This window comes from Cloeon dipterum, chromosome 2, assembly GCF_949628265.1.
Source record: "Cloeon dipterum chromosome 2, ieCloDipt1.1, whole genome shotgun sequence".
NCBI lineage: Eukaryota > Metazoa > Arthropoda > Insecta > Ephemeroptera > Baetidae > Cloeon > Cloeon dipterum.
In genome coordinates this window covers 9,455,114-9,479,299 of record NC_088787.1, presented here as the reverse complement: position 1 = coordinate 9,479,299, position 24,186 = coordinate 9,455,114, and the positions used below count along the sequence as shown (strand labels likewise).

Sequence of the window (24,186 nt, the reverse complement as noted above, 5' to 3'; positions counted from 1 at the left end):
AATTAAAATTGAAACATTTTTCGTCAAAAGCTGAGGTCGAGGACATTCAACAGGGTATTGGCAGATGTAGTTGAGAGCGTCGTCGCATTTTCTGTGCACCAACCCCTGCGTTTTGGGGTTGTCAGAGTTGACGAGCGCCAGACAACGCTCGAGAAAGGACGCGGTACCGTTGAGCCAAAAGTCGGGAGAGAGGATGAGGGACGAAGAAGCGTTGTAACCCGTCGAGCACCACGCGTACTTTTTTTCAGAGTCGCAGTTCAAATCTTCATTCGAGCCGCTCGTCCAATACGTGCCAGCTATGATTGTTAATTAATTTTAATTTAAAATTTATTTATAATTTCAAACCTTTGAAACTGGCAAGACAGTTCAATTCCTCGACTGAAGTGACAGCTAAAAGTGTCATGTTCCACGCCTTGCAATTCAGTGCTGCTTCGTTTCTCGACGCCTATTTAAATTTAACTGGTTCATCTCATCTTAAATTCGCTACCCTTTTAATTAAATACTGACGGTAACAGTTGAAACAAAATATTTTCTGCTGTCGCAGTTTGAAGAACCAAGAACTGAGCCTTGCGCTGGATAGTTCAGTAAAATTAACATAAAATTATATTAATTATATTTATATGATCTTTACTCTTATCCGGCTGTTTCGTTGGAGTTTGCTTGAAGAAAAGTGTTAGAGAAAGTTAAAAGTTTACTCAATAAGGTCAATCTTTACTACCGTTAAGAAATTATTGAAATTATCGCAAGTCAAATGGCACGGAGCAGGCTAGAAAATTATATGTATGTATTATAGCTATATACATTTATCTAAAACGAAGAATATTTACCGTTGTACTAGTTGTTGTTGTGGTAGTTGTGCTTGTTGTAGATTTTGATTGGGTGGTTGAATCAACAATTAGAGAGGGAATGCCAGAATTAATTGTTGTCGTCGTTTGTGTCTTATCTGCGACTGTTGATTGTTTCGAGAGGGATAATATGGTTGTTGAAACTTGGGTTGGAGCAGTCGACGAGGGTAAGAAAGTGACGAGGGTGTTAGTCATGACGCCACTGCCTGAGTTGGTTGAGGTTGAACTAAAGGAATTAGCGGAGGTGCCGCTCGGTGGTGTTGAATAATCAACATCGACTTTATTATTGCTTTGATTTATTATTGAAGTGCCTCCAGACGTGGTTTCCGGTTCTGCAGACTCTCCAGGTACTCCAGAAGTGCTGTTTTGTAGATTACCGTCTAGATTTTCTAGTGCTATGATATTATTTTTTTAAAATTATATTTCAGTTTGCAATTTTCATCCCTACTTGGTCCGATGACAACTTCCGTTGTTGTTCGTACGTCATTATTTTTCTGAGTATCCTGTATCTCGACAGAGCCCCCTGCTGCGGTGGAAACGTAGCCAATCAACGTTGTTGGCGTGTTTTTATATTCCTATCGATTATTATTAAAACGTATTCTGATAAAATTTAATCTTGGACATTCTATACCTTTCCTTTTGGTGACGTCGTTCTTCTGTTCGCAGTCGCGTTGGCCGCTACGCATCTTTTAAAGCCGCAACACTTGACGATATTTAACCTCTGAATTTTCTTCGGAAGTTTGATTTTGATAGGATCTGCTTGACATTCAAATTTATAATCAAGTTTAGTAATAAGCATAATTTTTAATTACCTGAATTTCCTCCGCGAATTTTAATTCTGATCGCCTTAATTTTGCCATTCTGTTAAGAACAGTGTAACTTAGTTTTCATCACCAAGTAAAGTATATAATAAAGACTTGCATGATTTTTACCTACGCCAATTCTGATGAGAATCGTGAAAATCAAGCTCCAATATGCGATATTCATGTTGTTTTCACGCCTTACTATGTGGCTGGACAGAGCGAACTAAAAAATGAATCATATTGTGGTGTTTTTGAGCACACGTTTTGTCATATGGACATCATTTACCTGGTTTCCTGTTTAAAAGTTTGAAAAATCTAGCTTTTGACTGTAAAAATCGTACACATCAATATCTGTAACCCTCAATTTTCATCTTAAAAAATAAACTGTTTCTTTTAAATAATAAATACGACAGTGAGTTTTATATTGAGTCATATAATTTAAATTACAACTGTAAAAAATGCTTAACCATCTTTATTTTTTACTGAACTGATTCATTGGTGGAGTATAAAGACTAGAGGATAATTCAATCTTGAACAATTTCGCATTTTAGAGCTCCTAGCTGTTGCCAACTCTGTTTGAAGCTGCGGTTTTTCCAGTAAAAAATTGATTTGTATTTTACTGCGCGTTCTCGCTTCTTGACATCCGTTTTCGTTGGCTTCTCGTCAGAGTTTTCCTGTTTTATTGGCCTCATTATGCACCAAATAGAGAGGCAAATTTTCTGTTGGAAAAAGAAATAATCAACAATGATATACATGATTTTATGAGATTAATTTTTGCTAGAGCTAAAGCTTTTACGTTAGTTGAATTCGATGCCGAATAGGAGTAATAAGTGACGTTTTGTGTTATATTGGCTCATTATTCTGCAAGAAAAAACCAGTATGACGTCTCAAAATCTTTTTATAAATTCTGCTGTAATCACAAAATAATATCAAAGACACATAGCAACAAAAACTGCTGTTGTGATACAGTGTAGTGCTCCTCCGTTGTTGCGCCGGTTCGTCATCGACGGTTGTACTTCCCGTCGCAGCTAAGTGGACGCGTTTCACGCGTTGTTCAGCAGCGATTTTTCCAGCGGAGCCTGTAGTTTGAATGTAGGCAATAAAAATCGACTCGGTCAATTTGAGCGCGACAAAATATAATAATTGATTGTTTGTTGATTATCTTTCAAATGTAATTAATAAAATGAATGCTAAAAATACCTAGAGCAGTTACGATTTTAGGAAAAATTAGCAAGAAAATCTGAATTATGCGATCGTTTGGTTTTCTGAATTGTTCGTTATTGCTAGATTAATTTATTTAAGGTTTAAAAGTAGATGATTTATGCTGGAAAAAACTATTACAATTATTTTTCGCTAACCAGTCACTGAAGTTGATTGCGTCAACAATTGAAATCTACAAAATTTGCAAAAATATAAAAAGAGGTAATTTAGTAACAGATAAATTTCAAATTTTGCCAATTTTCTACAAAGTTTACAGCTTTTGACCCAATTTTCTTGGCAGATTTTAATTCCTCTCGTCAATATCTATAACTGTCCTACATACACAGGATGTATGCAACTTTTTGGAAGACTCTTTTTTTTTAAATTAAAAGATTTCAAACAGGGAGACAGTATTTGCAAGCAGCGACCTAAAAACTGATCTTGGTCAGTTCTGGCTTTAAAACTCATTCCTTTAAAAAAATTGTTTCTAGTCCGGCAACAAGGATTCTTTTCGATTCATGCATAGCATCAGTCCCCTCTAACTAAATAAAATCACTCATGTTTGATGTGCACCAATCTCTTTAAAAAAAGAATTAAAATTTTTAAATAAAATTGAACAAAATGAAAGATTTTCGATTTATTATTGTCATGCGATATGCGATTAAAAAAAATGGCAGGACAAAATTAGCTAGTGATTTTCCTTTAATCTACGAACAGTAATAACTTTGTAAAAATGTTAAGGATAATAGAAATGCAACAAGTTTGTCTTAGAGTGGCTGTTAGTGATCTCGAATTGTTTTTGCAATTCAAATGGTGCAAGAAAAATCAGTGTAGCCACCGTCTCCATGTGGATATATATCGATTGCCGTCAGGACGAGAGGATTTAACCTCGCTTGCTGCTCCCGGACAAATAGTTGTGTGTGTGTGCCAGTAGCGGCGCCGAGCTGAGAGGGATTAAAAAAGAATTGCCCAGCTCTCGCGTCTGGAACTGGAAGCGGAGTCCATATCAGTGGTAATGAGATGTCTGAACAAGGAAATAGAGTCGCTTTTCTCTTTGAGCGACGTTCCGCAACCCGACAACAAAGTGGTCTCTTGGGACTCGCTTTTGCGGTTTAACAAACTGAGAGAAAATAAAAAGCACAACACACCATCCGGGTAAATAAACCACTAGCTCTGTTTTCCAATAACCTTATAGCACATGGACAATTTTCCTACTCGGACTGATGGGAGGCTTCAGTTGGTGGCGGCAACGAGGTTTTCTCTAGATTTTTAAATTTGTTCCATTGGGAAAATTTTCATAGATGTTGTTTTGTAGAATAGTCTGTCTTTTAATTTCTTGAGATATCGGGAAAATTCTGGAGTTTTATTTTTATCTTTCCCAGATTTCATTTTTTCACTTCTGACACTTCAATTTTATTGTTGCTTAGCTAAAAAAATAAATTAAATCTGGTACCTGGGCACATTGCAAAATGTCCTTAGTAGTTACATTGTTACAAAATCCTTAAAATACTGCTTCCTAAAGCGGCGGCCCATAAATAGTGCTTATTTCATTCTTTTTAATAAAAATTATGGCTTTTATTAGCACTTAATTGAATTGGAGATTCTGTTTCGATCGCAAAAAAACCAGCTCATGCCGATAATAAACAAATAAAGACGATTTTTGATAAATCTTTTTTGTGTGCCATAATGTGTGTAAAAAGACCAAAACTTTGCTGCAGCTAAAATATGGTAAAAAAACTTTCCTTTGTAGAAGATCTGATATCTCAAAATTTTTGTGAAAATTAAAAATAAAATAACAGGAGTACAATTTGTGTGACACTAATGAGTTTTGAATTTGAAAAAAAAAATTGGAAAACACCAAATACGCTGGCATACCCGCAAATTTTAACTTTGAGTAACAGGATATATTTTCCTTTATTTTGCTGCAATTTTTCTTGTGTCAAAAAGTGTGATATTTACTGTGGTAAAAAATAAGAACAGATTTCTAATGCTATAGAAGTTTTAATTCAAAAATAATTTACATAAGAGTTCTCGGGCCCATTGGGTCAATGATCCAAAAATTCTAATCATAAAAAGAAGTTAACATCATCCGTAATAATTAACGAAGGTTAGTGAACTAACATGTAATTTTGTTGTATTTTTATTTTTTATAAAAGTTATTCAAACGAGTATAACCGGCAGAATTGGAATGTGACCATTGCATGCACACGATAAACTCTATGAGATCTATAATTTTAAGAATTTCAAAGAAAACAACATTTACGTTTTTTTTTTAAATTAAATTAGTGTATGTGTTTTACCAACAGTGAATTTTCCATGATGCTCCTCTCCGATCGGCAAAAACACTGATTCGAAAATTTGTATATGTACATTGGCACTGTGATTAATACAAATAAGATCCAAAACCCCCATTTCGCTTTATATGCCTCCGCGAGTCCGAAAAATTTTACTCCGCCACGACGACCGCATGAAAGGACAAATGCAAGATTCTCTTGGTTTCTGCTGAGAAACGATCACTCGGTGATGGGCGTGGGGTCGGCCACTCTGCCCATGAAGAGTACGATTCCACTGCGGTAGTCCCAGATGAAGAAGAGAAACGGGTGGTCCACTTCAAAGTACTTGTCACCGAACGAGCCTATCCGCTCCAGCCCGGTCGCTGTCGCCGAAGCTGCGTCCGCCCCACTCTCGCGGATTTCCAAAATTGTCCTGGAAAATAGAGTAATTTTTAAACTAATGGCGTGAACAGGAAATATTAAAGGAAGTTTATAATTGATTAATGAAATCTATAGATCTAGGCAATCGACTGTTTTTTCTGTGTTCCAGGACCATCAAGGTCATTTAATAAATAATTTAAAAATAGTAAATAAACAATTTGAGTACTAAATTTAATTTTTGAAAGGAAATAAATCAATCATCACCAAAAATTTAATGTTTTAATTAATTTAAGTGGCTTTAAATTTTGCATAGTTCACCAGTTGTATAAATCCTTAGTGTTTAAAGCCGCCAACAGATGGCACCACTGTATATTTTAGTGATAAATTTAATTTTAAGGCACTTCCGCTGTGATTTTAGACTCGATCCTGCTAGTGGGCATTCTTCAATTAATACGCTTTTTTAGGACGTGCTGAAAACCAAAATCAGTCCTGCAATTCACCGTAGAAACGTTGGAAAATATTTTTTATTAAAAAATTAATTTCTCGATTCTACGGCAATTGGCTTAACCGATTTTGGTTTTCAGCACGTCAAAAGAAAACAAATTAAGTGAAGAATGCAAAGTAGCTAGATTGAGTCTGAAATCGCAGCGGAAGTGCCTTAAAATAAATTTATTACGAAAATATACGGTGGTGCCATCTGTTAGCGAATTGCCTGTTAAATTTTGAACATAAATTTAATTAAAATTATTGCACATTAGCTGTGTAAAAATTTCGAGTTATTTTCAATCTTGGTGAGAGACAGTCATGCTAAGCATCGAGTGCAGCGGCTGCGATAAAGTTTGAATAGAATTACTTGTGGGCAATGTCGCTGATGTGAATGCTGCGGTCGTCAGACATGCCGGAAAAGTCAGCCTTGGACGCGGAGAAGATGTCTGCGACGCCCATTCGCACCAACGCCTCCACTAAGTTGGCGCTCTGGGACACCCGGAAGCGAGGAAGCCGGATGTTCACCATCTCGTCCTGAAACGAATACGGCGCGTTAGATTTACTTTCCAACCAATTGTATTTTATTATAAATCTTATTTTAATTTAATTGATTGAATATAATATGCTAAATGCTACGTTATTTAAAACTTATTAATTTAATAATGATATATAATTATTTTTTGAACATTAAACATTTTTTAAATTTTTATTAAAAAAAATTATAAACAATACAATTATTTTCTTTCCACATATTTAAATATTTTAAAGAAAAATTTATATATTCATTTCTTTGCACTGTTTTAGAATCCCTTCAATAGAACATAATATATATTCATTGGCTGAAACAGATGATGCAATTAAAGATTCAGCATTACAAGATTATAATAAATTATCCTTTAATTTTAACACCTTGGATGGCTCGGCCATCTCTTGACTGCCGACGTTTTAGCGACCTGATCGCTTTTTCAAGTGCCTATTTTCACTTTTTTTTGCATGTTTAATAAGGTGTTAAAGGAATAAATAAATTTAGTTCATGTTCTGCTCGTTAGACACCGGTTTGCTTTCTGATCATGAGCGAGAAATGATGAATGGCGAGTACGGCACAGTGCCACCTGGAGCACTGACCCCTCGAGCCCCTCGTGTGTCCTTGTGTGGCCGTTTATACAGTGATTGGGTGGACGTCTGTGTCCCTCTCTCGGCCGCACCGCACAGACCTCCCACCGCGCCATAAAACAAAACGCGCGCGTGTAAATAATTAAGAGACTTTATAATTCAATTCCGGGTCGAAAAAATCTGCTCGCCGCCTGCCACCTACACACCCAACAACAACAGTTTCTCTGTAAATTTACTACTAATAAATAGCGGTCTTCTCAAAGCCGGAATCGCTTTTCATCGACTCGTCGTCGCTTCGATCCCACGCGCCAACGTGGAAAAAACGGCTCTTCAGTCATCAGGTGCCGAGCAGAAACGTTTTTCCCCCCACAGATATACTCGAAAAGTTGATTTTTTCAGTGAAAATGAATATTTGTATAGTGCCCAGTAACCAAACGAATTTCTCGCAATTACAGTTTTGAAAATATTCGCTTATATTAGTGTTTGAAAATAAAGTGGAAATTATTTTAAACAAATTAATTTATAAAAACAATTGTTATTCAAAATAAATTTATAATAGCAATTGAATTATATGCAATGCGAATTTGTAACATAGCAAAAATATGAACTGACTTTGAGCGTGGAGAAGAGCGCTTTGATGGTGTCTGAAGACATGTGCTCCTCGAGGCGGGCCAGCCCTCTGTCCAGGTCATCCGGAAGCAGGATGAAGAGACTGATGCGTCGCTCCTTGAACGGAATCTCCAGCACTCTGCATTCCAGGTCTTGACTGTAGCCTAGCGGAAGCTTGAATTTGCCGATCATCATCGGGATTTCAAATCTGAAAAATAAATTAAAAAAATACTGTTTGATATAACAATATTTTGACCTTCGTGCACTTTATAATAAATTGGAGGAAAATTGAAGTTTAAATTTCACTTGTAGGCTATTTTTTCAATTTTTTGGATTAAATTAAATACTCTATGTGGTTTTGAACTGAGGAGCTAAGAAAACGTAATATATTTCGCACGTTCTCATATTGCGGTCCCTCAGACTGCTCTATTTTCTTGCTCTGTATCTTTTTTCTGTTACTGGAAACCATTCTGGACTTAATAAAAAAATTCTGAACAATGTCAATGAAATCTACTGTACGCCAAAGGAATTTTAGTTTTTTTTCCGTTTGCTCATTCATCCGATATTGCATTAAAATAATGAAGAATATGCTATTTCTAGGAACTGCAATTGATGAAGCAATTTTCCTGAAAACGGAGCTTTTCCTAATTTTAAATATACTCTAATAAAGCGAGTAAAGTTGGAAAAAAAATGATTGCAGCATTATTGTTCGATTTTAAACTGCACTAATGTGATAGAAGGTTTAAAAATTACTTTTTGATCCATTTTATGGCAGTTCAAAACTCTTAATTTTTGGGTGAAAAACTAACGGAATAATTTTTTTATTATGACAAACCCTCGTATTTTAGTCAACATTTGGATTGCAATACTAGTTATCAAAGATGATTGGACAACATTTATGTTTAATGAGCAATTTTTTGTGTCTACATAAGAAAATTTAGCTGAAGCGTGCATTATGTCAAAAATCGCTTCTTTTCTTCACTTTCAAAATTTGAAGTTTTTTAATTTATTGAACCTCATAAAGAAAAATAAAATAAATAAAGGTAAATTCCTTATTTTTATTGTCTAAATTTGCTATAAAAATTAAAATGTGTTTATGGAAAATCAAGGTTTTAAATCAAATTCATAATAGACTAAAAAGTCAATTCCAAAAGGTGCCGGGTTTTTTAATGAGCATCCTATTTTATATTATTGTGTTCAAAGCGCCTAAAAAGTACACATAAAAATTAAAAGTGTGTCAACAGGAAACGAATTTATGATGATAAAATTTTTAAAATGAAACTGTAGCAATGAAGAAAGCTGACTGAGTAAAACAATAAAACAAATACTACTTTTCCCGGTGTGATGCTACTTGCAGTATGTGCGTTTGTTAATTAATTTTGCATCAGTTATTGCGTAAGAGGAAGGGAGAGGCGGGCGACACGCGAAGATTTCTGTGCTGCTGCTGTGCTGTGCTGCGTCTCGTGTTCCAGGAGACGCATTCCTGTGCAAATAAATATGCGGCAGATCCTAATCGAGTGTCGGCGGCGATCGGCATTGTTGATCAATGAAATGAGTGATTGATGAATGCGTGGATATCCGGAGGAAATCTGCATCAGGCATGCAGAGCGAGTCGCAGGCCAAATTGCAAATACCGCGCGCGGCCGACGGGAGAAATGGCGTGCGCGTTTTGATACTCGGCGATTCGTTTCTCGTACGTCTGTCTCTCTCTTCTCTCTCTCTCGCTCACTGCACGCACCCCGTGAGAGAGCAGCGCGAGAGCGACTCGCTTTCGGGTTTTATTCCGCGAACGAGAAGCGCACCGCGTTTCCTCATCCGCGCCTCCCTACATATTAATGCGCGTTAATTTCCTCCACGTCGCTCGCTCTCTTCTGTGCACAAGTATTTTAATGCGACACCAGCAGGCACGCCGATTACTTTTGCGTCATCTCTCGAAATGCGCCTCCCGCGCCGCTGCATAGCTCGCCCGCGAATTCAACTTCAATTCACTTCGATATGCTTGAAAAGGGTATAAAATGAATGGAACTAGGCTATCTTTTGTACATCAGTGATTTATAATAATAATTGCTTTTGTTGATAAAATAAATTAAATCTATAGAAATTTTACCTTTTAGTAATTTTTAGATTTCAATTACGAATTTATCAATATCCTCGATTTTGGAAAGTGAACTTTTATGTGATCGAAACAGTGGAAAGGCTGACGAGTTGGCTGAAAATATTTTATTTAAAATAAAAATTATTTTTAATTTCGTCAAGCTAACATTAAGAAGTAAAATAGTGGACATTGGACAAGTTTCAGACCCTGAAAATTTCCTAAATTGCAATTCTGTTTCATTTTTGAAAAAAAAAAACATTTGGACAGAGGAATACCTGGATAGAAAAAAATTGTTTCAAAAACGATCTTAAAAATATGCGGCATTGCGATTCTTGGCTTCGTAATCACAACGAAAAAATGGACGAAACAGAGTAAAAATGTAAAAATTGAGTCTAAAATAATAAAAATTGCAGGGATTCCAGAAAATTGGCATGTTCTGAAATCTTTACGGAACACTGAATTGCAAAAAAACTGCTTTTTCTGGGGTTTTCCGCATTTTTGAGGATTTTCTGAAACACTTACCGAAATTTATTTAATGTTAAACGTCCATTAATCAAATTACAAACGATCAATGCTTGTAAGGGTTTCCAAAAACCCGCATTTTTCTGGAAAAAACACAGTTTTTGCGTTTTTATGTGCAATATTGCGTATTTTTCCAACACATGCATTTTTATTGAAGATCTGAAGACGGATGACTAAATATAATGACTTTTACAAAAGCCCCTGCGGTTTCAACGAAAATTTGAACACCACCATCGTAATTTTCAAACAATTTCTGACTTATTTCGCTCAAAATATGACCTTTTCGGGATTCAATTCGGAAAAATTCAGAAAAACAAGTGATTTTTAGCACAAAAACTAGTGGTGCATTTCTGCGCAAAATTGGCGAATCCTGATTCTACCGGTACCGATTTATCTAAATAAAATAATCATTTGGAAATTCAATGGAATTATGAAAACTCTCTGTCTTGTTTTTCCTTTAATAAGACCAGGAAAATACCCTTCTCCTAAAAATCTGCTCTCTATTTTCATAATTTTTGTACTTTCATTGAACTATCTGAATTGTGAAGGAATTATTGATATATCAAAATTTGCTTTATAAAACCCAATGTAGGCGTTGCGCATTGCTATAAATCTATAATTCATATAAAAAATCATCAACAATTGTCTAATTATTTTAATAAATATTATTATTCATTTTATTGGACACCATCGGTGTACAACTAACAGTCACTTACAAATTTATTTATTATAACGGAATGCTTGAGATAAAGTTAAAGGTTTTTTGACACATCAAAATTATTATTCAATGAAATGAATAATTATTTTAATAAAATAAAGGTGAATACTTTTTTGAATGGTTATTAGGAATGTCGAATTCGGACTGACCTTCTCTGCGAGTTGATGTAGAAAAGTCCCTTGGCGAAGGTGTGCGCCTCGTCGAAGCTGAAGAGCCAGCGGGCGCGCATGGAGAGCGCGTTGACGAGCACGAGCTGCGTGTCGGCGGCCGGCGGCTTGGTCAGCAGCTGCTGGATGCGGTGGCCCGTGCGCTGCGACACCCAGTCGTTGATGAACGTCCGCGTCGACTCCTGGTCACCCGCGAAGTCCAGCTCGTCCATGCGCGTCTTGTAAAACTCCTCGAGGGCCCGTTCGTAGTAGGACGACACGCCGACACCCTGCTGCCGGAACACGCCGTTCGCCACTTGCACCGTGTCGTTGTAATACGAGTCCTGACCAAATTTTAGTATTGTAATTTAAAAAGTTTATAACTAAATTAAATTAAATTTTAATTTTTAAATACTATTATATCAAGAATTAAGTTTTTACAAACAAAATTTATTTAAACATTTAAATTACTATTTAACTATAATTTATTTTTAATCAATAAAAAAAGCTTAAAACGATTTTGTTTTTCATAGCTTAAGTTATTTTTCAATATCTATTATTCAACTTGTCTTAAAAAAATTAATTAAGCCAAGCAATTTCTTATCATTCAAAAAAATCATAAGGATTGATGGTCTGCCGTCGTAATTTTATTTATGCACCTTTTTCAGCAAACAATCGAAATTTTAAGTATACGTTAGTATGTGCTATGTTGAATTTAATTAAACCTGAGACCAGCAAAAATTGTTAGACAGAATTTTAACATTTAATTTTGGTATTTTTGATATTTTAAAAGTATCACTAAAAATTATTTATGCCTGGTATCCATGATTTAATTGCCAGCTCATGGGTGCATGAAATAAAATGATAAAAATCATTTGTCCACATCACATTGAATTAAAAATTTACGGAATTTGAAGAGGTCACCAACAGACGCTCACTGTGAATTTTGGACTCATTTTTTATATCATAAGACGGTTTTATAGTTAATTTAAAATTTTAAATTTATGAGGAATTCTCCACTATAGATGAATGCATATTGAAGAAAGCTCGACTACAAGGACGAGCCCGATTTTTGTTCGATTTAGAAGGTTTTCATAGCGCGATTTACGCGAAACAATAACTTTTGTTGGGCATCTTTATATTTTAAGGAGGAAGAAACTTAATTACCAGAACTTAAAATGTTTTTAAGAAAAATCATTTTGTTCTAAAAAAAAATTTACCAAAAGCGAAAGAGCTTCCCAAATGGAGCATGATCTCAAAATAAGTATCTCTACTGGATAATATTAAAAAAAATAGTAAATCTCAAGATTAATTGTAAAAATATGTATTTTGTTTGTCTATATTTACAGGGATTAGATAAAGTTTTTATCTAATATAAAGAACATGATTTATCTTGAAAAGAATGGAAGAGGATAGGATGACAAACAGGTTTTATCCAAAATAATAATAAAAAATAATCATCAATATTTTTAATGAAATGGTTAGTTTTTAACTGCGAAAAACATTTCTGTACTGAAAATGAAAAATCCGATTTAAAACCTGTAGAAAATTCTAGCAACAAAACCTAAAGGCTTTCAATTTTGTATAATGGTGATACTTATATTATCTGTAGAAGGCTTTGGAAGTTTCAGACGGTTTGAGAGGATTCTTCAAACTTCAAACAGCATGATTTTGTACACGTGACGATTAAAAGCTAAGAAAAGCACCCACAACACTATGGGTAGTGATCTGGATTTAAATTGGTAGTTTTAAATTTTCTTACAGAAAAATTTATGTTAAAGTTTAAGAAAAAATCCTGAAAAAACAAATACACATTTTTATCAATGATGTTGCTTTAAAGTTCGTAAAAATCACTGAATTCTTAAAAGAACGACGGTAGAAAGATTTGACTGAAAATAATGCTAAAATTTTTCAACCCCTCATGAAGTGATTTCATTTATTAGAAAATTTACTCAAAACTAAACGAATAAAACCGTTCAAAATTCATATATTTTGTCAAGAAATGCTGCTACCTAAAAATGTTTCTAGTAGGCAGGAAGTGATCGTCTTTTGCTAGTCAATTTCTCAAATTTAACAGTGTTCTGCGTACCATAATCAGCTTCAATGAAATCCTCAAGGACTTAAAGTGGAATGATACTGGGCAACAATTGAAAATTATTTAAATTGTTGGATGCCTTAAACAATTGACCGATAAACAATTTGTTCAACAATTTGCAATAATAAAAAAGGACCTTCCTACAGTAAAAATTCAAATTTTGCCAATTTTCTCCAAAATTTACAGTGCTTGAACATTTTCTTGGCATATTTAGATTCCTCTCGTCGAGATCTGTTCAACGGTGTATGCCACTTATTGGGCAAACTCTTGGTTTTGAAATTAAATCGGATTTCAAGTAAGGAGACAGCCATTACCATTTGAAAAGCACGCTAACTTTCCAGCCAATTTTTTCAAAAAATTACAGCGCTCCTTAGGTCAGTTTAGGCTTTAACTGAATCCTAAGGGATGAGTTCATGCATTGGAAACAAGCATTTTCCAGGCTTTTCCAGTATCATTCCTCTTACTCCTTGGAAATGGCAACAAGGATTTTTCTACATTTTGGCAATTAATATTGTTGGAATTCGTCCAGGTCCCGGCAAAATTGCGCAACGTTCAACAAACACCCAAATTTTCATTGTCGAATTGATTGTTGAACTTTTCTTGCAACAAGGAAATTCGTGTTTGGTTGTTGAAAGGTACGCAATTTTGCCGGGACCAGGTCGAATTGATTCAACAGATCCATGGTCACTTTCTGCTGTATATCTTTTAACCAACATTTCAGCCTATTTATTTTTAATTAATTTGCATAGCTTCTGCGCCCCAAGCAAAAGTTTCATTTTTATAATTTCATGCGCATTTATTTACCTGGAAATTTTCGAGGACGAGCTTGAAAGCGTTGTGGACCTCGGCGTAGCTCATGTTGGTGTAGTGCAGCGCCTGGCGGAGCTGCCTGGACGTGTCGGAGCTGGCCCCGGCGCCGAGGAACAGCATGGACAAGACGTTGTAGATGGAGTAAGGCGAGAAGAGGACGTTGTCCCGACCGCCGGGCGCCTCCATCAGGTGCCGGTAAAGGTCCAGGGTGAACTCAAAGTGCGCCCGGGATAGACGCTGCACGTTGGTGCCGTATGCCAAGCTGCTCTGCGGACTGGCCACGTGCACCAGCAGCGCGGCAGTGCTCACCAACCGGCACCAGCCCATCCCGCCAGCCTCTGCGTGCACCTGAGGACACACGCGAGTCGCCACTACGTTTAATACTCGAATATATTTGTGTTTTAAATTGATGTCAATCGTTAACAACTTTGCTAATGCAATTAAAAGTGGAATGATACTGGGCAACAATTGAAAATTATTTAAATTGTTGCATGCCATAAACAATTGATCGATTAACAATTTGTTCAACAATTTGCAATAGTAAAAAATGAACCTTCCTACAGTAAAAATTCAAATTTTGCCAATTTTGTTCTAAAATTTACAGTGCTCGAACATATTTTCTTGGCATATTTCGATTCCTCTCGACGAGATCTGTCCAACGGTGTGTGCCACTTATTGGGGAAACTCTTGGTTTTGAAATTAAATCGGATTTCAAGTAAGGAGGCAGCCATTACCATTTGAAAAGCACGCTAACTTTCCAGCCAATTTTCTCGAAAAAATTACAGTGCTTCCTAGGTCAATTAAGACTTTAACTGAATCGTAAGGGATGAGTTTATGCATTGGCAACAAGCATTTTCCAGGCTTTTGCAGTATCATTCCTCTTTTTAAATGGCGACAGTGTTTCAAAAAGTGTGGTAAAAAGCGATTTTTTTCAATTTTAATCAAACTCTTGCAGGCAATGTTTGCCCCTCAGTTTTCAATAATTTTCTAATTTTTAGCTCATGATCTCGGCTTGAAAAATTATTGGAGAAATTGAGCCAGCAAATGGCAATTTAAATGAAAAAATCTGCACAGTAGAGGAAACTTTGACCACTCCGACTGCAAATTTCTCATGGGAAAAATGGAATAAATTAATTTTTCCGCGCGAGAAATTGGTACAAACCAGTGGTGAATTAAACTGGGTGATAAGCAAAAAATGCAACCCTTAATGGTGGTCTTCATGTTTTTAGCTGATCCAAGATATGCACCTTTTTTTTTTAAAAAAAATCTCTATAAATTGATATCAATGTATTTTATCCGTTTTTATATGTACAACTTTTATTTTTGCTCTGAAATCTGGGTTTCCTGATCAAGCAGTTAGTATTTAAAAATAAAGAAATTTAAAAACCAAAAATTAAAATAAACCTCTCAATATAGAAAGTTTAATTTGAATCTTCATTCCATTTTTTTTAAACAATTAGAAACTATTTAAAAATTTTAATCAATCTATAAATTTATAGTATAGAGATACATTAAAAAATGGATATATGTTATATAGCACACACCAATATTTTTGTTGAGGCTGTTTAAACAAACTACAAACAAATCCAAATGATGAGGTTGTGAGATCCGAAAAAACATATTTTTTCTTTAATATGGCATTTTTGCTCTGGAAAGTTGTTAACACAGATTCTAATAAGATAAATTTTTAAGATGCTATCAGTGTTTAAAAGCTACAACAATGAAATTTTTGTTGAAGTTAATTTAAGTGTCACCTTATATGAAATAATTTATATTTAGTTAAGTCTGTTCTTGTATACATGCGGTTAATCAATGTTCAGGAAGTTTAATATTCATTATGAAATTTTAAGATTTCTATATAATTTGTTACAGTTGAGACCAAAATTTTTATATAATAATAATTATTTTACTTTTCAATTAGCCATCTCGTTGCCACTATTATTATTTTAATTTTTATAGTCAATTAATGTTAGTTTTGCTCAAGAAAAAAATTGTAAAATGATTAATATGAAACTTTAATTAATTTAATGTAAAACTGTGTGATTTATATATGTCATTATAATTTATGTTTGAGTTATTAAATATACACAAAAGACATTAATTAGTTTTTTTGCAAATATATGTAGTTATGAAATGTTTTTGTCAAAAGCATTTTGCGCATTAAGTGTTAATAATTAAACTCTCATCTCTTCTCTTGTAACAATTTTGTTCACATTTTAATGAATTTGTCTCGACAATTTATGGCAAAACTAGCCCTGCAGAACCATAATAAAGATCACTTGAAACAAAATAACTTCATAAATAGGCGTACAATAAATTAGGTATATCTATATGTCTATTTGAGTTTATTCAATAATTAATCTTTACATGTTTACCATTGTTTTGCAAAGAAAATTAGTGACAGCTGGAGTAGCAAATCCAAAAATAAAATTATACAATTCCAATCTTCGTGTTAAAAGAGAGCTTTGCGAAAATTGAGCCATCACGTGGCCTTCGCACGAAAGGTTGGCTGGCTGGCTTCTTTTCGTGTTCTGTAATTTATCATTTTGAAATATTGGCGAAACGAGGATTAAGTAATTAAGAGAGGGCTTAAATGAAGCGGCGAGGAGCTGCTGCTGCGAACACGGAGGAAACGAGAGAGAGAGAGAGAGAGAGAGAAGCACCCGTCGTCTCCCAGATGTGTTCTCGGCGCGGCGGCGAGAGAGAGAGAGAAGAGAGAGAGAGAGCCGAGGGACGAGAATAGCAGAGAGGCAAGTAAAGCAGGTGCGAGTTACAGAGGCGTGGGTAATTGATTGGAAGGACCACACAGCGCCACCGCGCCCTGAAATGGTAATGGATTCGCGAAATCTGGAGCGCGATTCTGCTGAAAACGGGCTCCGTTTCTCAGAAGGGCCGCGCCGCTCGCTCTATCTGATTTACTGTAAATTCGTCGCCGCGCTGCTTTGCATAAATTAAGAATCAATTTATCCGAAAGCGATTTTTTGCGAGCCATTAATACCACCGCCGCCCGCCTGCCTCACTCTCTTTGTGACCAGCTAGAACAGGTGTGCAAAATTTCGCACTCGCCAACACCTAACTCCTCAACGCCCCACCAGCGCTTTTTATTCGTCGTTTTACCCCTTGATTGCGCGACAACCTTTCATTCAAAAAGATTATCTTGCGCTATTTATAAGCATTGGAATATTCAATTTGAGTTTCCCCTTTTTAAAGTTATTTACAAGGAAGCGTTTTTACACAGAGAATAACATTTGGTTGATTATATAGACTGTAAAATTTAATGTACATAAGAAATGAATGAAGGAAATTCATTTTAATCAATGATGAACGTAGGCACAAGTGAATTGATAGGGAGGTGATTTTAATTATTCATTCAGACACTTTACCAGATGTTTTTTTATACTCTAAATCAATAAAAATGTTTAACTTGTAAAAGAAACAGTCTTTTGAAACTAAAATTAAATTAAATTAAAAATTATTAAATATATCAATGACTTTTTAATTTGCACTATCAAATAAGATAGAATATAAACTTATTGTAACTTTGTGTGTTTATTTAAAATTTAAATATTAGATAAAAAATTTAAGATGCAATAAGTCGTTCTTTGGTCATTCCAAAAGAACCGTAGCTGACAAAAAACAAACAAATGAAGCTACAAAATTTAATATTTAATTTAAATGTTTAAATAAATGCATCACTCATTTAGAATTAAGCCTTAAATTATCAACAAACAGAGCAAATTGTTATTAACAACCAAATCATAATCCTCGATGATGGTTCTGATCTCATGTGGGTTAACCAATGGATGAGCATTGTTTTAAACAATTACATATCTCCTACAATGCTTAAATTTTCAATTTTTTCCATCGGATTTCAACAATGTATAGTTATAGAATCTTAATTATTATATAGCCATTTCAGATAATTTTCAATATTACAACCCGGATCGTAGCCATTACGGCGCGGCCGAAATGCTTGGTGCACTGATTATAAATTATTATCAGCTTTTTTAAGTTTGATGGGATGGTAGAGTTTACCTCAATTAGGCCCCTCCTTAAAAATTATACAACAAATTTCCAGTATTTGTGATTAATTTCCTAGTAAAATATAAATATTTCAGGATTTGATGAGTTAATCTTAATCTCGAGTTGGATAAATTTATTGAGTAGATATTGTCGTGATGCCATTAAATTTTACTGGTTTTAAATTGTTTATTCGAAAATTTTGGTAAATTCACGAGCTCTAAGTATACACTTAACCAAACAGACAACAAGTGCGGTTTTGATCAATTTATATGAAATTACAATTGAAAATTCAACTTTTGAACTTAACTATATTCTTCTCTAAATCTATAAAAAATTGATAGTGAGAAATATTTAAATGGCGTTACTTCTCCATATTTACCTGCAGTTTTTAATATTTTTTGATGATTGGTCACGAATTAAAAAAAACGATCTTGGTACAACATTCGTCACAAGTATTAAATATTAATTATAAATAATAATTAAATATTTCGAGATATTCATGTTTATTCTATTCGCGATTACATTACCAAATGAGAAAAATCATCGGCAAGCAAATTTTGCTTCAACATTTGATTTTTATTATTTAATTCTTACGAAGCTCCATATCCATGACAATGTCAAATTACAAATTTAGTAAGATTATGAAAATTAGCAAATATTAAAATTATTTCACATTTTGTCTCTTTCAATTTAAAAACAAAAACTTACAATTTTAAGCAAATTTTAAGGACTAGTTACATTTTACTGTTTTAAGAGCCACCTTTTTATATGTAAATGTGTAAAAACATCGGGCAAATCAGACAATATCATTTTTATTTTTGTTATTTAAGAAAAGAGCCGGCCGCGGCAGCATTTTGCACGAACGCGAGCGCAGGTATTATACGTTTGCACCGCTCGCGGGACTGGTTGGTTCTCTCGCAATAGCTCACACACACACACACTCGCATGGCTTTTTTATGGCCAATATCGGAGGCTGCAGGTGTTTTATATTCATTTTCCGAGTGAGAGACGAGCAGAGAGAGGCGGATGGCCAGCGCAGAGAGCGGCGGACGATAGCCATCTTTTTGTGTGCAACACCCTCTCGCGCTCCATCCATTCCTCGCGCGCTTGTTGCTAGGTAATTAAATTAGCAGCCGACCGCCTACATAATTACGACACAAAATCCGTTTCTTTTGGTGGTCGATTTTTCGAGTATGTGTATTTTATGTGTGCGAGAGTGTGTGTGTGTGTGTTTTTCTCTCTGCACATACATATACACATATATACGCGGCAGAGAGCAAAGAAAGAGCGACGAGGTCGTCCGGTTTGCCTCTCTTTTTTTAAGGTTGGTCAGTTTTATGAATGAAAACCCCTAGCTCTGGTCGGAAGCTCTCGCCAATTTCGAATGAACGACCGACACCTGCCGCTTTCCTTTCGTTATTATGTGCGTCGATCAGTTTTCACAGTTCTAGCTGAGGCTTGCTTTCCGCACGACCACGATTCACACGAGAAGAATCCAAATCATCTTTTTGAAGCACTATAAAAATGTTGTGGTTAAATTCTGATTGGTTTGGATATCAAATAGAAAATTTATGGGAATGTCAAACACTTTTCTAATGGAGAATTTATAGGTTTATCCCGGCATATTTTAGTTAATTGACAGTATTTATTCCGTACGGTTCTAATATCACAAAAATCTGGTTTAATAAATTATCCTCCAAGCCAAAATCCACTAAAATGGTTCTTGCTGGGCGATGAACTTTTACTTGATAAATTGCAGAAATAATTAATCGCTCCCCTTACAATAAGAACTCTAAATTCAAATATTTTCTGGTTTTGAAATGATATATTTGGCTCTGAAGAATAAAGAAAAACATTTTAATAATTAAATATTAATTTAGTGGATTGTTTGCTGATTTATTTCATTTCCTAATTTTTATCAACAAATGCAAAAAACGTGATTTTCTTTGCCGAAAAAAAATTTAATTTTGCCGATTTTGATCAAAATTGGTCGCGTAAAGAATTCCACAACAAATTTAAACAAATTAAGTCTTTTCTATGAGCCAAATTATCGTAAATTGAAATGCATTCCATCTCTATTGCTTAATAATTGAATATCTACTAATCCAAACAACCAGTCAGTAGCTGAAAATTTCCCATTCTATCTGTTAATAGCTGTTTTAGGAGCTAATTTTGGCCTCTTATAAATTTGGTAGGGATATAAATTATCAGCACCTCAAAACTTGTGTTTGGGTGTAAGAGCTATTTAGCAATATTGTAAAAAAATCAACGTTTTTCATGAAATAGAGGACCAAACTTGTCAGAAAATTGAAATAAATTCAGTAAATTTCAATTAACAAAAGAAGAATCATCCTCAAGTGGAAAATATTATTTTAAAAATTAAGATTTCCCTAAAAATCCGTCTATTTTTTGGCCAAATCAAAAAAATTTTAAAAGAAAAGTTGCAAAAAAATACTCAGGAGTTCCTTTTTTCATGTACTTTATCTACCGAACATAAAAATATAATTAAATTTCTGAGGTTGAGAGGCTCAACAGGTCTGTGCAGGGTCAAGTTAAATATAGCCAAACATTAGATCTAAAAATAAATTGCAGCTAGCTAGTAATCCTGAGAAATTATTGCAACTAAGCTAAAGAACTGATTTTAAAAAAAGAATCCTTTAAGCTTACAAAATCTTAAAATTTGAATTCATTTTTATACGTTGAATGATTTAAAATTTGCAGCTGGAAAATCACAAAAATTGAGTCGTTTCTCGGAGAGTTGAATGATGGTTTTTGTGAGCCTGCGTTTGATTGGTAAATTATACTATTTACCACAACACATTATAGAAGGTCGACCATTTATATTCCCAGAGAAGTTAAACAGCGTGTGCATATGGAGCGGGGAACACACAAGTCGTGTGTGTGCTCTTTTTCTCGAGGGAGGGAGGCGCTGTCTACCTGAACCTGATGCTCTTTTTATTGTTGTCTAGTTAAATGGCCTGGGATAACCTTTTAAATTGCATAGGCGGTAATATGGGGCGTCAAAAAGGTAAACACACAATAAAAGTTTACTTTTTTACATCATCACAAACGGAGATGAGAAAGAGAGAAGAGAAGAGAGCGAGAGAGAGAGAGAGAGAGAGAGAGAGAGAGAGAGAGAGAGAGAGAGAGAGAGAGAGAGAGAGAGAGAGAGAGAGAGCAATACAAAGCAGCGACGAGGAGAGAAAAAGCAGGCTGTGCGCCGAGAAGAGAAGAAGAAGAAGAAGAGAATAAAGCGGCGGCACCCACATGTTGTTCTTTTTTGTTCTTTCTTTGGCAATGAGTGCTGGCACACACAAAAAAGAGAAGAAGAAGAGAACTGAAAAACGGCGGTCAATAAAACGCCCTTTGAGAGAAAATCAGCGAACAAAACCGGCGGCGGCCCCTTTGTCACGCACTTGAGTGAGCTTTGCGATGAAAACATCACAATTCTCTCCAGAGATCGTTTATGGTTACTGCGCATTTCAACAAAACGTGTTTTCAGCCTCCCTGATGATTTGTTTGTTGATCAAATAAAATCACGAAAGTTTCAGGACAGTTAGAAATCAGTTAGTTTTAAAAAAAAAATTTGCTGTGCATTTCAAAATTATTTAAATTTGTTTTTGGATGCGCAATTTTTAAGATCTAAAATGAATTATTTAATAACCAAAATTGTATTTAAAATAATACCTTTAAACCATACTTCATACTCAAAAATAAAAATAAAATAATGCGTAATGTTTTAAATTTCAAAATAAAATTGCAGTTTTCTATGTTTCAGTGTTGCAAAATCTTTTTATAGTTCAGATATAAAGTACTTGGTTTTCCCAAGCTGCTTTGAAAACTCAAGGCTGACGTCGTCAGTTCATTAAGTTGCAGACGTGTTGGTTGACTAAAATTTAATATTAAATTATTTTAAAAATTTAGATGAATTTTCTTGCAGAACCCGAATTAAATTTAATTTATGAATTCTTTCGCGAAACCTTTCAAACAATAATTTTCTCTCTGGACAGACGATATTTTAATAAATAAAACAAGGATTAATTTAAAATTTTCAATTTTTTAGGCTCGAATGAAAATTTAAAATTATTTCCAGTTATTTTATGTTTTAATGAAAAAGCTTTTGAGTTTAAAAGTGAGATACTCGCCGAGCTAGCAAAAGGTCAGGCGAAAAACGGTGCAGTGGAAATCAATTAAAGAGAGATAATGGCTCGAACCTGGGAAGGTCGTGGAGATGGAACGAGTCGGGCGGGCAGGGACGATCGGCTGCTCCCACGCTGAGCGAGGCTGCACTTGGACTGGCCCCGTGTGCGCCTCGAGTGTGCGACTATGGCTCCTCTCTCTTCTCTCCCTCTCTTTCGCTCTCTCTCGCTTCCTACCCTGCCGAGCCGCCGGGACCTGTTCGCAGGTGCCACCCTCGCGTTGACCTTCTGCCGAATTGGAGCACCGACCCACCTCGTTGCGCCGCCGGTTCACGGCCAATCGCGCCAGCATATTAAATCGATCGCCGCGCGCGATTTCGACGCCCGCAATTCCAACGGAGATCGAGGCAAAGTTCGCAGTAGTTAATTCAAAATTGCGTAGTTTAATTCTTTCAAAAAAAATGGAGATATAGAAATTTCAAAGGTAAACTTTTTTAAACCTTCTTATACATGTAACTGAGCGTTTATTTAAAAATTCATCAATTTTTTCTGCATGGATTAATTTTGTAAAATTAAAATGTGGTAGATAAAAAGTTATCAAATCTTATGCATTTATTCCTGTAGAAAATTCAATTGAATTTGATCAATTTCTCCTCTCGGGTGGCCTCTTTCCTTCCTATCAACCAGTTTTTGTGTAGCTCACAATCAGCTTGTCTTTTTCCCTTTTCTTGTTCCACAACTCAGCAAGAGGCAACTTTAATGTGCTGCAAAGGTCATATCTAATATACGGAGCTACAGCAAAAATGAGACCAGATTTTAATATTTGTAACTAAATAATTCTTGAGTTTTTACCATTTAGAAAACTTTAGATATGCCAATCTACTAAAACTAAATCAATCAAGCCGAAATAAGCAACTCGATTTCATTTTTAAAATTTTTTATCGGTTCCCTACGTAATTTTAAAATGGTTTACAATTAGATTAAGGCTTCTGAGAGAAAAAATATTTTTTATTAACTATAGAGTAGGATTTAATTTAAAAAAGAAGCCAGTTTGTTTGAACAAAACATCATCAGTATTTTTCCTGCATCAGTTTTTGCTTTGACCTGCAGTTTTTCGCCTTGATTCGTGAGTGTGTATGTGTGTGTGTGACCTCGCGTCCATCACAATATATATATACGGACAAGACACGCAGTCGGAATAGAGGACTCGCGTGGACGCGGCGGCGACTGCGGACGGTGCGGCAGCGGCGGCGGCGGCGGCACGCACGTCCACACGCATGGCGGCTGCACGACGCGCGAGCGAGTCGACTAACCTTCTGCCACATTAAATTGTTCTTATATGAGCAGCACGACGACATTGTCTTCTTTGTGCCACAGCGCAGCTCGTGTGATCCAGCCATCAAAGTCTATTACGCGACGCGAATGCAAATCCCTGCTGACGTATGTCAAGTCATCGCATGTGTGTGTGTGTGTGTGTGTGCCATACCTTCTCTTTGCCCGCCGCGGATTCGCCGCCGATGACGACGACGGTGCGGCGAACAGCGGAAGGAAGCTCGTTTTAAAGTGGAAGATTTTCTAGCTGTCATCACCGACAGCTGCCCTGCTGACGTAATTGAACTTCTGTCAAAAGGGATAATGTGTGCGACTGGTTTCAGAAGCGTGATTGTGCAATATTGGGAAAATTAGGATAGTTTCTGAACTTTTTTTTTAATGGAATTTCGGGGTGATAAATACTTAAATTAATAATTTCTTGGTACATAGTTGATATTGAATTGATTTAAGATAAAATTCAGATACAAAAATAATATTTTTCTTGAAGCAAAACTATCTCTGATTAGATTTTTGCCAGAATTTTTTGACTTTTTTAAAAATCTAAAAGAGTTCTGGCTCTACATTTAGCTTATTTTCTTGCAATTAATTTTGAGTTC

At 35.3% G+C, this 24,186-nt stretch overlaps 1 protein-coding gene and 1 long non-coding RNA gene across 2 annotated transcripts; both read right to left on the bottom strand.

Moving 5' to 3' along the window:
* Window positions 1–16: 16 nt before the first annotated feature.
* LOC135935210 (uncharacterized) lies at window positions 17–813 on the bottom strand. The gene is made up of 5 exons (XR_010574186.1): window positions 719–813; window positions 632–659; window positions 508–572; window positions 346–445; window positions 17–296 (listed from the first exon to the last, which is right to left on the bottom strand). It is a non-coding gene; the product is annotated as an uncharacterized LOC135935210 (long non-coding RNA).
* Window positions 814–4,836: 4,023 nt separating this feature from the next.
* On the bottom strand, window positions 4,837–22,443 carry LOC135936717 (leukocyte elastase inhibitor-like). The gene is made up of 6 exons (XM_065479645.1): window positions 22,334–22,443; window positions 14,091–14,444; window positions 11,195–11,535; window positions 7,714–7,918; window positions 6,356–6,522; window positions 4,837–5,554 (listed from the first exon to the last, which is right to left on the bottom strand). Exons 2-6 carry the CDS (start codon window positions 14,421–14,423, stop codon window positions 5,362–5,364), a joined length of 1,239 nt encoding a protein of 412 aa, XP_065335717.1. The 5' UTR covers window positions 14,424–14,444; window positions 22,334–22,443; the 3' UTR covers window positions 4,837–5,361.
* Between the last annotated feature and the right edge of the window lie 1,743 nt (window positions 22,444–24,186).